The 13,639-nt window shown below is 42.2% G+C and overlaps 1 protein-coding gene across 1 annotated transcript in view; it reads left to right on the top strand.

The window, feature by feature from the left end:
* The window catches only part of AQP4 (aquaporin 4), a 9,575-nt gene extending 232 nt beyond the window's left edge, over nucleotides 1-9,343 (top strand). The window contains exons 2-5 of the mRNA XM_009886639.1: nucleotides 4,168-4,582; nucleotides 5,516-5,680; nucleotides 6,052-6,132; nucleotides 8,057-9,343. Of these exons, the coding sequence (XP_009884941.1) occupies nucleotides 4,202-4,582; nucleotides 5,516-5,680; nucleotides 6,052-6,132; nucleotides 8,057-8,335 (906 nt within the window). The 5' untranslated portion in view covers nucleotides 4,168-4,201 and the 3' untranslated portion in view covers nucleotides 8,336-9,343. The remainder of the gene's footprint in view (nucleotides 1-4,167; nucleotides 4,583-5,515; nucleotides 5,681-6,051; nucleotides 6,133-8,056) is intronic.
* The last annotated feature ends 4,296 nt before the right edge of the window (nucleotides 9,344-13,639 follow it).

The raw sequence follows: 13,639 nt of genomic DNA, 5'->3' as shown, positions 1-13,639 counted from the left end.
GAGGGAGGGAGAGAGAGAAGAGGGAAGGGGAGGCCCGCCCAAAACCGATGTTAACTTTAGGGGAAAGCTTCGGGGAGGGGGGTGCGCGGCTCCGGGAGGGGAGCCCCTTCTCCGCACCCGCGGGGTTATCTTTCCCTCCCTCTTCCCCGGTTGTCCGGTGCCGGGAGGAGCGCGCAGCCGGGCGGACTTCGCTGCGCCGGCGAGGGGTGAGGGGCTGCTGCTGTTTCCCGGTGTTTTGCACCGAGGGATGGCTCCGCAGGGGACGGGGTTCCCCCTCCCCTGAAAGGCATTACCGGAGCCTTTCAGTCATCCTTAGGTTTTAACACTATAGGTGCGAAGGGCTGCAGAGGTTTGCAAATATCCCCATCTTCCTCCCCCCCCCCTTTTCCTGCACCCTGAAACTTTGTTTTATTCGCCACTTTTAGTCCTGCATCAGAGAGACATGTGTGCAGAAAGCCCAGCTCCCGCCCAACCAAAAAGTTGTCGTATTGGGCTCCCAAACCTCCCCTTCCCACCTCCTGTAGGTACCCATGGCGGTCACTCATTCAACATTGTATTGGAAAATGAGGCGAAATGGTTATAAGCGAGCCCTGACATGGTGTATTTGTTTTGCAACGGTAGCCTGTCCCCCCCCATCTTCACCACCCATCACCCCCCCTCCAAGCTGGCAAGCGGGTGCCCAATGTCCATTTGAGCGACAGTTGGCTGTGCCAGCACAGGTCGGGGAGTAGCTGCGCCTGCTGCGGAGATGCCACTGTAAATAGCCACTGCACGCACAAAACTTTTGTGCGACACTGGTGTCGTGTGGAGTGGCTGGCTGTGAGCCCGCGTCCAGGCTATTTGCTCTGCTCCTTGAAATGCTATTAGTTAGAAAAGGAAGATTTTTTTAAAATACTGCTTGACTTTTGTACTGAAGCCTTTGTTATTATTTATATTGTCATGGGCTTTGAAGCCTTAATCATGCCTGCAGCCCTGGTGGCAACAGGACCTGTAAAATCCCACCTTGCATCCTATCAGACACAGTCTGCTGTGGCATCTTGTAGTCCAAACCAGAGAATTTCAAGTGTGGCCATGTGAGAAATTAACGTGTTACCATAACATGAAGGTGTCTTTCTGTTTTTCTGTGGTATTTTGTATTTATCTAAGGCAACCAGGAACAACAACTACTCCAAAAAATTGTTTTGCAACTTTGATGGCAAATCTTAGCTGCTGGAAAGTCCCATTTCTGTTTCAGACCTCTCTGTCTCATCTCAAGCTTTTAAATTAACTGCATGTTGAAAAAATAGTGGATGTTGGAGATGGTGTTGATTTCTAAATTGCTGATAGCCTTTGGATTTAAGTGAAAACCTGGTCTCAGGGCTCAAACGCAGTATTAAACTTTTATTAACATTTGTAGGGTTTTTTTTGCTGTGGGGAAGAAAGGTGTGCAGTTTGAAAGAAAAATTTGGCCATGACAGCTGGGCATTTTGCTGGGTGTTGAAATTGTGGAAAAACAGACTGCTTCAGAAAAAGATGCGTGCATTAAAAATAGATGTTTAGGTCATTAACTATCAAAGTATGGCTGACAGTGTAGTTCTACCATTTAGATTTTTTTTCCACGTAGAATGCTGTTTTAGAAAAATAGAAACTTTCTTTATGTTGATGAGCAAGCTTTTGTGTTTGAGTTACGACGCCTTTGGCTTGCGTGCAGCATTTTTGCATTTTCAGGGCTGTAAGTAGTGTTGATTGAATTAATTGCGCATGGTCTCAGTTGGAGTAACAGTATGAGATCTGCCCTTTGTGAGGGGTAGCCTCCTCCTAGACAGGCCCATCAGCAGTTCAGTAGAAGGTGTGATCTTTTGGATCTTCCTTGTCTCTCTCTTGCGTACGTGTGCCCACTTATTCTTAATATGTTCTTCCAAGATGTTCCACAACTAGAAGGAAGCTAACTGCACTGTTTTCATACCAACTACGGATGCCCTGTTCTGTCCGCCTCTACAGGATGAAGGAATGTAATTAATTTGCAGATCTCACTGTTATCTGCATACAGAAAGAGATGATCAGGCACAGTGGGACAAAGGTCAGGAGTCACCATACTACTCTCTCCCATACTCCAAAAACTTACATTATCCACACAGTGTCCTCAGCGGCTGGAAATTTTGCAGAAGTCTGGAATATAGCACCAGGACTTCCAGTTTGTTTAGGAAGCGAAAGCTTGGGGAAATCCAGGTTGCATCCCAACTGGGCTAGGGGTGAAAGGGTGGATGAGTGCTGCTTCCCTTGTCTCTGCATCCAGAGATCTTTTCCATGGGCTTCAGGATATGCTTCATCCCTATATGAAATCTTCACCTGGGATGTGCCCTGGGAAAATGCGCTTTTGCTTAGTATGAGTATAGCACCTGTGCCTTACTCAGGCCACTAAAATAAATCATTAGTGAGGAAGTAGTAAGGGTGTCAGAAGTAAGACTTCAGGTTTCAGTGAGAATCTGGGCATAGGGTTCAAAGGTAAGGAAGACCAAATACCTGTGAGCTTCAGCATTGGGGAAGGCAATGATTTTGGAGCCATTCTGAACAAAAGGTCTAGTCTAGATAGTTGGTCATTAACTGGCTGTTAATATGAGATCTTACAAAAACATCTTTCCGTTTGTCTTGAGTTTGACCCAAAATCGAAAGATTTTGGGGTTGACTTATATTATCTTTTGAGGTTCTGTCTTCCATTCTTCTCTAGCGGAGCAAGTCCGCTCAGGTGTCTCGGATCACTTCACGAGCTCTTTACAACAGCCATTTGCAGGAGATAATGTAATTCTTGCTCTCATTTGAGAGTCTAGAGAACTGAGATAGAATTCAAATGACCTATCCAAAATACACAGTAAATTAGCATAAGAAATGAGACAGGGAAACAAGTTATTTGCTCCAGTCACGGGATTAAATTGCCTTTCCCTAACTCACTGCAACTGTTAAGAAATTCATGGGCCATTCCTCTTGCAATAACTTGAAAGGAGCAGACATGCCTTTTATGCTTCTTTCTGATGTAAGTGGTATTAAATATGCATTGTAGCTCAGTTACCTTAGATAACTGAGCATAAATTCATCCATCTTCCACTTGAAATTCTGTTCCCAAATGTAGCAGCTGAATAGTCTTTCTTTTGTTTTCTACTTTCTGGAGAGGGTGGAAGTTTTTTTGCTTTTGTTTTTAGAGAAGAATCTTGTTAGCATTCCTTAGAAACTCATTAAAATGCTTCCCTTTTGGCTTATTCTCCTAATTTATTAATACCACAAAAAACTTTTCTTTGGTGACCCACTTTCGTAGGTATCTGAACATCTAGCAAAACTGTAACTCATCAGGAAGGCAGTGTAGACTAATAAATAGCATCTCCAGACAGAGAGGAAAATTGAGACACTTCTTTCGTTGCCACACAGAGTTCTACACACCACATGTACAGAAAATATTGCTCTATTCCACAGCTTATTCAGCACCCTTAGCCCAAACGAAAACGCTTTATTGATTGTGTGATTGATTTAAAGGTCAGAATTTAGGATTGCATCTATTCTCCTGGCTGAATTCAATTTTTACCCTACACTCACAGTGAAGAAACTGCTCTTTGCATAAATATAAATTGAAATATTGGTCTGTGTGAGTGTTCAAACAAATAGACTTTATCTTGTATCTCCCAGGGCAACTTCCCAATGCTACGCTGTTACCAAAACCACTAGGGTTTGACCAAGATGCTGCTTTTTATTGAATTATCGCACCTGCTTTGTGAGAAGTACAGATTTGCTTAGAAAAAGAGGATACCCACTGATATAGTGAGCATGATCGTCAACAGGCCACTGGAAGTGGTGGGTCTCTGTAGGCTCTAACTCAGGCAGAGGTCAGCTAGTGTAGAAGAATACACTTATTTTCATACTCTTTTATTTCAAAAGACACAGAGGTTGCTTTTTGTGAACTGAAGCTGTACAGACAGACTTATCGCAAGGGGTGATTAATTACCTTGTGTCCTGCAGATGCTCGTACACTGGTCAGGTTTTAAGGGCAGTCTGCTCCGAGAGTGCAGTCTGTGGTTGCCCCAGCCCAAGGATGATCAGCATTGCCACCTTCTCTCCAAAGTCTGCTGGATAGCAACCCCTGAACAGGAGAGCATAAAGCTTATTTGGTGACTTCTGATGAAGCTTTGTTTTTCGTTTCAGTAAGTGTGGACGTCTGTGTAAGTGTGAGAGCATCATGGTGGCGTTTAAAGGAGTCTGGACTCAGCCCTTCTGGAAGGCCGTTTCGGCGGAATTTTTGGCCATGCTCATTTTTGTCCTCCTCAGCCTCGGCTCCACCATCAACTGGGGTGGAGCAGAGAAGCCCCTGCCTGTAGACATGGTCCTTATCTCCCTCTGCTTTGGACTCAGCATTGCAACCATGGTGCAGTGCTTTGGACACATCAGCGGAGGCCACATTAACCCTGCTGTGACCGTGGCAATGGTCTGCACGAGGAAGATCAGCCTCGCCAAGTCCATCTTCTACATTCTTGCCCAGTGCTTGGGAGCCATCGTGGGCGCAGGCATCCTTTACCTCGTCACGCCACCAAGCGTGGTAGGAGGCCTGGGAGTCACTGCGGTAATCACTTCTCCTCCGACTCTTGAACCAGACTAGCTTAGAGCCTCAGAAAATGTAATCGGTGTCACACAGAATAAAGAGAGCTCAAGTAGAGATTTTAAGAGCTTGCTGGTTTATTTACAACATCTAGACAGGGCTTAAAGCTCTCCGTAGGATGGGTTTATGCAGCGTAATATCTATAGCTTTTTTTTTAATAGAAGTTCTTTTTCCTAGAACTTCCCCAAATCTGATGACAGCAGGTAATGTTAATTTACATACACAATTTAAATAATATATGCATGAAATGCCATTTTTATATGGGCTGGGGAGGGGGAAATTAATTCTATGCCATTATGATGGGGATTGAAAAAACATCAATTTAAAATGACATACTTTTGAAATAGATTGTGGCTTAGATTTCAGCTTTGTTCTAAACTAATAAGGAATGCCATCAGTTAGCCCTGTTGCAGGACTTATTAAAAATGCACTTGAGCCGCACACTGCTTAATTTTTAATTGAAATTTAAATTAATTAAGTCAGGGCTAATTAATGAATTTATAATTGAATAGTAAATTACAGTGCTCCCAAGAAAAAAAAATGGTGAAGGGGAAGTGCAGCATTTGCAAATCCCTGTGCAAAAATAAACTATTCTTCTGCAATCTAACTTTGAAGCTCTTGTTGGGTGTTACTGTTAAGCCTTCTGTTCTCAGTCCAGCAGTAATTTTCCATGGCTCTCAAAATAAAATTTAAAAAAAAAATTAATTAAAAAAAAAAAGGGATAAAAGTGTGGTTGGGGGGCGGGGGGGAATCTGTACCTCTGAAAGTTCACTGTTGTCTTTCACTGTGTACCATTTTAAAATACCTTTCATTGAAATACAATTAATGTATCCGGTGGCTTTCTGATTTACAAAATCACCTTTTCTTCATCTCCTGTGTTTCTTTCCCTTCTTCCAGGTACACAGGGATCTTTCCGCTGGCCATGGACTCCTGGTGGAATTGATAATTACATTCCAGCTGGTTTTTACTATTTTTGCCAGCTGTGATTCAAAACGAAGTGATGTCACTGGTTCAGTAGCTTTAGCAATTGGATTTTCTGTTGCAATTGGACATTTATTTGCTGTAAGTTAATGGCTTCTCTTTAAAAAAATAGACCCCTTGTCCCTTTATGACTACTTCAGAAGTAAATAGAAACTTCTGTGGCCTTTATGGCTGCTATAGCTATATAGCTGCTATATTCTTTATGGATCCATGCCAAAACCCTTTGAAATAGCAGGAGGGTCCCCTTGGGTAGGGTGTTGCATCAGCGCTTTTCTGCCTGTTTATGTGATGACATTGTTAATTTTGTGATAAGACTCAGGAGAGTGACAATACTTGCTGTTAAGATTAGAAGCCATGAAAAAACAGGGTGTCCCAGTAGTACAAGGACTAGCTGAAATTAAGTAACCACCTCCAAGGCTTTAATAACAGGTAACATTTTGTCTCTGCTTTAGATCAATTACACTGGTGCCAGTATGAACCCAGCTCGATCATTTGGACCTGCTGTCATCATGGGGAGATGGGAAAACCAATGGGTAACTCTGCTTTCGTGCTTCCTTCACCGTAGCGACGAATAGCTATCAGGATTTTTCATACATCATTTGCTTTTAGTTATCTATCCCAGTACGTCCCATAGAGACCATCACTGAGGGAGACAGGCGTTGACCTGCCACAAGCTTTGGTAGAACTATGCGCCTTGCCCAGGACTGCGGTGCGGTATGCAGCGCGCTGGAGTAGCGTCTTGCTATTCGGGGGCCGTTTTGCGGAGGTAGTAGCTGGGGTAGAAAGGAAATCATACAAAGAGTTCAAAACAAAAAGAGACTGAAAGAATTGAACTGCCGGAAAGAAAAATCCTCCAAGGCAGATTGCAAACCCCTCGGTCATGCCGGTGAGAAGTTATGGAAGTAATTCTGTTGGCTTCAAGTTTCACCTGGTTCTGCGGCAAATTGGGGCAGACGTATGAAATGAGAGCAGAGACCCTCTGTGATCTGGTTCCCAGGGGAGAACCTGCCTCAGCAAATGCCCGCAGTGCAAGATGAAGGGGTTGCAGCCTGGTCTTTGCAGACCAGACCAGATGTTACCCGCTTCAATTTGAAAGCGTCAGCTTAACTAGGAGTATTTATGCAGGAAACAATTTGATAAACAGATTGTGAATGATGCAGTCATTTTCTATAGCATCCCACTATTGAACTTATTAAAAAAACAATTCACATTTTATAAGGGAGAGATGGATTGCAGCTCAGCCTCCCCTAATTAAAGACAGGGAAGGCACTTCTAGGGACGCTTTCGATGCGAACTGTAAGAGCTGCATATTACAGTGCATATAAGGATTTTCTTGATTTTTAAAGTATGAAGCCCACATTGCTCCCGCTGCAGCTAATAACAGAAAAAGCATTGTCTTCAGGCCCTAAGGCTCCAATTCTGCAAACACGATACCATGTGTAACTTTGTTCCCAAGAGTTATCCTATTGAGGCAGATTTACCCAGTTATCAGTGAACGGCTTGTTCATACGAAAAACTGCTGTAGTTTTTCACAAGATTAATTACCCATACTCTGAGGGAGCCTGTAATTTATAACTAAAGCGGTAAACAATAAGGAAATGTACCGTGGAGGAACTTGTAGAAAAAGCTTAGCTACTGTCCAGGTCACTTGGAAAGATGGCCCTTTCTCCTTCTCCAGTGCAGTGACATTGGTATGCCATTGACAGGAGCCCATGGGTTTCTGCACCTACTAATGTTACAGAGCTGCTGCCTGTCATGCTGAAATAGATAGGTACCCTACAAAGTTGTGTCTGTCAGTTGTATTTTCGTATTCAAACTAGATAATCAGGTAGCTGACTGTCTGTTGTGCTCTGTGGGATCAGAAGCCAAATTTGGATTATTTTGGAAATGTGAGTCTGAAGTAGAATTGTTTGTGCAGACACTAGGAAAGTTTTCTTAAGATTTCATTCTCACCTTGGGTGAGAATGCAAAAAGAAAATCAGATTTCTTCATGGATGTTTATTTTGTGTGTCATCTTGCAAACAGCCCATATATGTTATCTACAGCTGGCAGTATGCGATGAAAATTTAGAGAAGGCCTCTTGGAAAAATGAAAAAGGTGACCTAGGACCAATGCCATTAACTGTCTAAATGACTGCCTTTTGGCCAATTTCATATGTGATTTTAGAGTAGTCACTTCATTGCTGAGCTCCAGGTCACCATATGTGAAATCGATGGTAGCTCCACTTTTCTGCCATGTAAACTGGTATGGTGGCGGATTTTATCCCAGTTCATGAAAGCCAGGGAACTATGTGACTATGCACCTCTGGAAAGCAGAGTTAGGTTGAACAATTGGGCCAGGGTATTTTGCAGAAAGCTTTCTGGGTGCAGTCTGAAGGGATGTGCTTTTCTATGATACCTTGGCTTCTTCGTTTGCTCTGAGGCTTAATATCTGTCTCTTTTCCACCTCTTTTTGCAGGTATATTGGGTGGGACCAATAATAGGAGCAGTCCTTGCTGGTGCTCTTTATGAGTACGTCTATTGCCCAGACGTTGAACTCAAGCGCCGTTTTAAAGATGTCTTCAGTAAGGCTACCCAGCCGTCCAAAGGGAAGTACACCGAGGTGGACGATAACAGGAGCCACATAGAGACCGATGACCTGATCCTGAAGCCTGGCATAGTTCATGTGATTGATATCGACAGGGGTGAGGACAAGAAGGGAAGAGATCCATCCAGTGAGGTGTTGTCTTCTGTATGACTAGCAAGAAGCACTGAAAGCAGAGAGCAGCCTGCTAGCACGTCCACAGATATCCTTCCGCCTATTAAAGAAACAGATCTCCTCTAGACTGAGCGTCTACCATTTCTTAAAAGGTATGGTGTGGGCAGCTGCACGGTAGTGGTGTCACCAAACCATATGCCTGCTCAGTTGGAAGATTAGGACTTTGCTATAATTAGGATTCCCCATCTATTATTCCAAATTTAGAGTTGTTCCTAGTATTTTCCTTTCCTTCTTTCTGGAGCAACCCCAAAATCAAAAAAAGAGATGAAAGCATTCTCCTTTAATAAATCAGTCAATAATGAGATAAAGATAGAGATGTTTAACATTCAGATTGACAGTTAAGACATATCAGGAAATGCCTATAGACATAAAGACCTACTTATCAGATTGTTCTTCTGACACTTAATTGGCTGTTGTCAGCTCCGATTAGAACATCTTATCCATTAAGCATTCTCCGTGAGGTTCAGGGACAGCACCAACAGTATTTAAGAGTTTTATCCACAGTCAAGCAAAGGAGTATTGTTTCCATTCATGTACATCACTGTTGCCTTGCACACTACCTGTGAAAGAATGATACTTTAATAGGTTTAAAAAAAAAAAAATATCCTATCAACCCATCAAATTTCACTCATGTGATTTGCAGTATAAATATATTACCTTCATCCCTTCCTGGTAGTAAATACGCTGAAATTGAATGTTAAAATCTACTGTAATAAGGCTGCAAAGCATTTGACTGTCCTTCATGCTCCCTCTTGTCATTGTCTATCTGGTGAAATATTCTCCTGGGGTTTGACTATTGACCATTTAGTGTAAGCAGACTCTCAAGGTCATCAAAGAATATAAAGGCTTTCCTGTTACTTAATAACTCAAATAAAAGATATCAGAAGAAAAGAAGGCATATCTGTTTTCAGTGCACTTGTTCAAATACACATTTCTGTGCTAATTTATGTAAACTAAGAGTTTAAATTACTTACCTACTTTCTTACAAGATGGTTGGAGATATGGGTTTTTTAATTTATTAGTAATGTAGAGGGTTTTTAACTTTTAACTGTATTGAAACACTGATTGGGAAATATTTTTTTATAACGGATGATAAAAATATGACTGCTTCTGGCTTTTTGTTGTAACTGATGCCTAACTATTTGAACAGGATTCATGCTTGTTCCACTGTTTATACGGTCTTAATTACACCTCTGGCAAAGGTTTCTTTAGCTGTTGTCAGGAGAAGATGCAAGCACTTGCAGGGCTTTCTAGGGGGAAAGGGACATGAAATATGTTCAGTAATCAATCTTTCCCTTACACAAGTATTTTGACAGACATAATCACTCCAGCAGAACGTTTCTGTAAAGCTGTTACTGACTTACTGCTTTTGTTTCTGATCAGTGGCTTTGAGGCTTACAATATGCAGCTGCAGAGCAGTCAGGAGCGTGGTATTATTACTGTAATTGTATAGTTCTTATTTTGAAGTTGAAAAGCTACTCCTGCCTATTTAGCAATAAGGGGGGAAAAAAGCATTAGTCCTGGCTGTGGGCTGTAATAGCCTTGTCTGCTCTTTGACATACTCTACACGCAATCTTTATTGCAGGGAATTAGATGTTTCTAATGAGATAATAAACCGGTACTACACTCAGATCTGTGCACTATGATCCAAAGGCAATTCTGCTATCCCAACTCGCAGCACTGTATGGAACCCAGCATGTCCTGCCGTACTCATTTTCCCAGTTCCACGCTTTTCTTGTCTTAAACCCTGTTGGAGTGTGGCACAAGCTCCCTGCATTGACCATGAGATTCATGGCTCCTCCATGCCTTTGCAGTTGGACCACGGTATCTCCCCTGCACCCCCAGGCACTGCAGGTGGCACACGGAGGTGTAGGACAGAGCTTCCTTGGGTGACCCAACGACAGCCACAGTGCTGACATGTGAGCCCTCCCACCAGACACGCTCCCCGTCCCATACCTGTTGCAGCATCACAGCAGCATCTCCCTGTAGAGTCTAGCAAAACAGCTGATATTTGTCCTTACCCGTGCCCAGCACAATGGCAGCATCACAGTTCATGGTTAGGGACCTGCAAGGGACAATGTCAAATTGCAGATAAGAGCTCCTCCCCACAGCAAGGACAAAGTCTCCTGGGGAAGGGCAATGCAGGTGTGGTGTTTAGACCCTTGGATACCTCTCCTTAGATGGGTAAACACCATGCTAAATAGATTCAGTGAGAAAGATCAAAACTTTTGGTTTGTTTTTTGTCTTGGCATTTGTTCTGGCTTTTTTTTTTTTCCTTTTTTCTAACACGCCCCACCCCCCATGCTGTATTTGTTAAAGGGACATTTTGATTAAACCTTTTGCATGGCTTAAACAGGTGAAGTCAGGAGTAATACACATAGCACTGGTGGATTATTAAGCAAAGGTTTGCATTTTTGTATTTAAAGACACTCCTTAGGAGTTCTTGATTTGTGAATTTTGCATGGTACTGTGTTATTTAAATAAGAAGCTGTGATTTGTTTTATGCTTAAGGGTCCTTTACACAAATGGCTTGATGCGTATTTTCCTCACCCAGCCTGATTCTGCTGCTGAGGTGAGCATAACATGAGCATAGCACCAGCCACCTCAGTTAGGAGGATTTTTTGCCTTGAAATACTCTGTATTCATGAAGTGTGGCAAACACTCAGAACCAGTCCCAGGAGAAATCCTTGCTCGGAGAGTATCAGAGATAAGGCTTCTGAAAAGATTAGGGAGAAGAAGGGAAGCTAAAATAGAGACCACTAGACAGTAAAGGATGTTGCCATACCATTGGACATTAGTAGGACAGCAAGATATGGTAGGTCTGCTCCTGCTCCCACAGAACAAGACTCACGGAGGACTTTGTCATTGACTACAGAGGAAATGATCCTGAGTTTTTTTGGGGCCTGATGGCTTCTCTCATGTGCCTGACTGTTTTTTCCAAAATCGGAGTCTTTTCAACAAGATGTTTAATTCTGGAAGGAGATGTGTTCTACTTGATGTTGATGTCCCACCCTAAAGTAAATCCCTAGGAGTGGCCATCATCACAGATAGTTCTGCCCCACCACAAGAGATCACCATTCATGTAAGGGAATGTCACTTTTCAGCATACCTTAGGACTTGATTTAGCTTTGACCTGCGGGGATATGTGCTTCTCTTAGTTGTTTTGCAGTGGTATCATCACTGTACAATAGTCACATTTGGTTAAATAATAGACTAGCACGACCTTTTTATGGATTGGAAATACTTTTGCTTTAATGTGATTTTAAAAGTACGTACTTTAATACCATTTGAGTGAGATTTATGTTCTAAAGACCTTCAGCTCCAAGTTGCACCTCATAACATAACTTGGTGTACTCTTAAAGTATTTATTGGTTGGGGTGGGAAATAGTAAATGTCTTTTGTTTATGGTGGTGGATGGATATCACAGGAAGTCTACCAGGCACATCATCATTCTAGGGTCCTAAAAAAAGCATGAATGAATCTCTCACTCCTTCATGATGGCACGATTGTTTCCAATGCTATGTTTGCACTTTAACGCACACATTCAAAAGATTTAGTCTCTGGATTTCAGAAAAGAAAGGATGGAAGCTAAGGGTGGTTACACTGAGGCACACAAATACCTTTAGGGTTGCGTGAACTCTGAGTTTATCAGCCTAATCCTCAGGGGGGGGAAAAAAAAAAGAAACCCTGCAGCATTTGACTTGTTATCATAACCCTTCTCCTGTTGAAGTATTTGGGAGCTGCATCTTTCTTTCATTCAGTGGAAGCAGAAGCAAGACTCATCTTATGCAGTGTTTAGGCTTGTCACGTGTATTTGCATATGAGCTTTTCGAAATGTGTTTTATTTCTGATTATGAATAATTGCCGCAGTATCTGCTTAGAAAGCTAGATGGCCTTCAAATTTCCACCTCTCTAGTGCTTGGTGGCAGAGCAGTTGCTGCTGTGCTCTGCAAAATTTTACCTGCAATCTGTGTAACACATTCAGGATATTATACACCATCCAATATTTTTAATCTAAATAAAATATGTGAAAGTTTACATTGTGAACCTTTCTTTCCAAGGTGAGAGATGAAAACACTGTGCACCATTTTTTGTATTTCAAATCAACTTGTGTGTATCTGAGTTTCTCAAGGACTTAATAAATAGACAAGATGCAAGTACAGACTGAACTATTTCTTACCCACTTATGTGATCGATATCATACTGTTGCAGTCTGTAATTTGGGACAAATGAGGTAAAGCAAACTATGTACATGGATTTTTCCTCAAGAATGCTTATTGTTGAAATGCTTAGTCACCATGATATCAGAACTAATGTTATAGGACTTAAAGTTTCCATATGTAGCATTTGCAATAATCTACTGAAAAATACACTATAAAATAATACATGATTACCTGGTTCCCACTTGTATTCTACTGTTTCTCACACTGTTGTTGCAAATAAATTATCTGTTTGGGAAAAAAAAAAAAAGCATCATGTGGTCACTGGAAACATTTAATGATCCTGAAGCTCAGAACTGAAATATAAGCAAAAATCCCAATCCAGCCAATAGAACATGTCTAAGAGGAGTCTGGAAGTGTGTGCAACTGAGAATGAATGATTTACTGTGGAAAATATTCATCAGTGAAGAGAGGTGATTGTGAATGAGACTTAATCACAGAATCACAGAATGGTCAGGGTTGGAAGGGACCTCTGGAGATCATCTAGTCCAACCCCCCTGCCAGAGCAGGGTCACCTACAGCAGGTTGCACAGGACAGCGTCCAGGCGGGTTTTGAATGTCTCCAGAGTGGGAGACTCCACCACCTCTCTGGGCAGCCTGTTCCAGTGCTCCACTACCCCCAAAGTAAAGAAGTTCCTTCTCATGTTAAGATGGAACTTCCTATGTTCAAGTTTATGCCCATTACCCCTCGTCCTATCACTGGGCGCCACTGAAAAAAGACTGCTCCCATCCCTCTGGCATCCTCCTGATATAATATCTTTCTTTATGGAAACAAGCTAACCCAATTAAAGCAAAAATTATGCTGGTATATTTACATCACCAATTTCACCAGATGGTTGTAAAACTCATAGGACTGTGGAGAGCTAAAGTTTTGAAAAGTGATCAAAATGACACTGTCCTTTTGCTAAAGCATGACGTGTTAGACCAAGCTCCCATGAGGAACTTCAGCAATGGAAATTGGGTCCTGTAGCAATTACATTTCTGGTTGTCTGGCTCCCTGCTTGGAATGCAAAGTTTAGCTCCTAAGACATGTATGACATTCATGGAGATAAATTAGGATCCT

Source organism: Charadrius vociferus, unplaced genomic scaffold, assembly GCF_000708025.1.
Source record: "Charadrius vociferus isolate BGI_N301 unplaced genomic scaffold, ASM70802v2 scaffold45, whole genome shotgun sequence".
Classification (NCBI taxonomy): domain Eukaryota; kingdom Metazoa; phylum Chordata; class Aves; order Charadriiformes; family Charadriidae; genus Charadrius; species Charadrius vociferus.
Note: the sequence above shows the minus strand (reverse complement) of the source record. Positions and strands in the feature narration are given on the sequence as shown.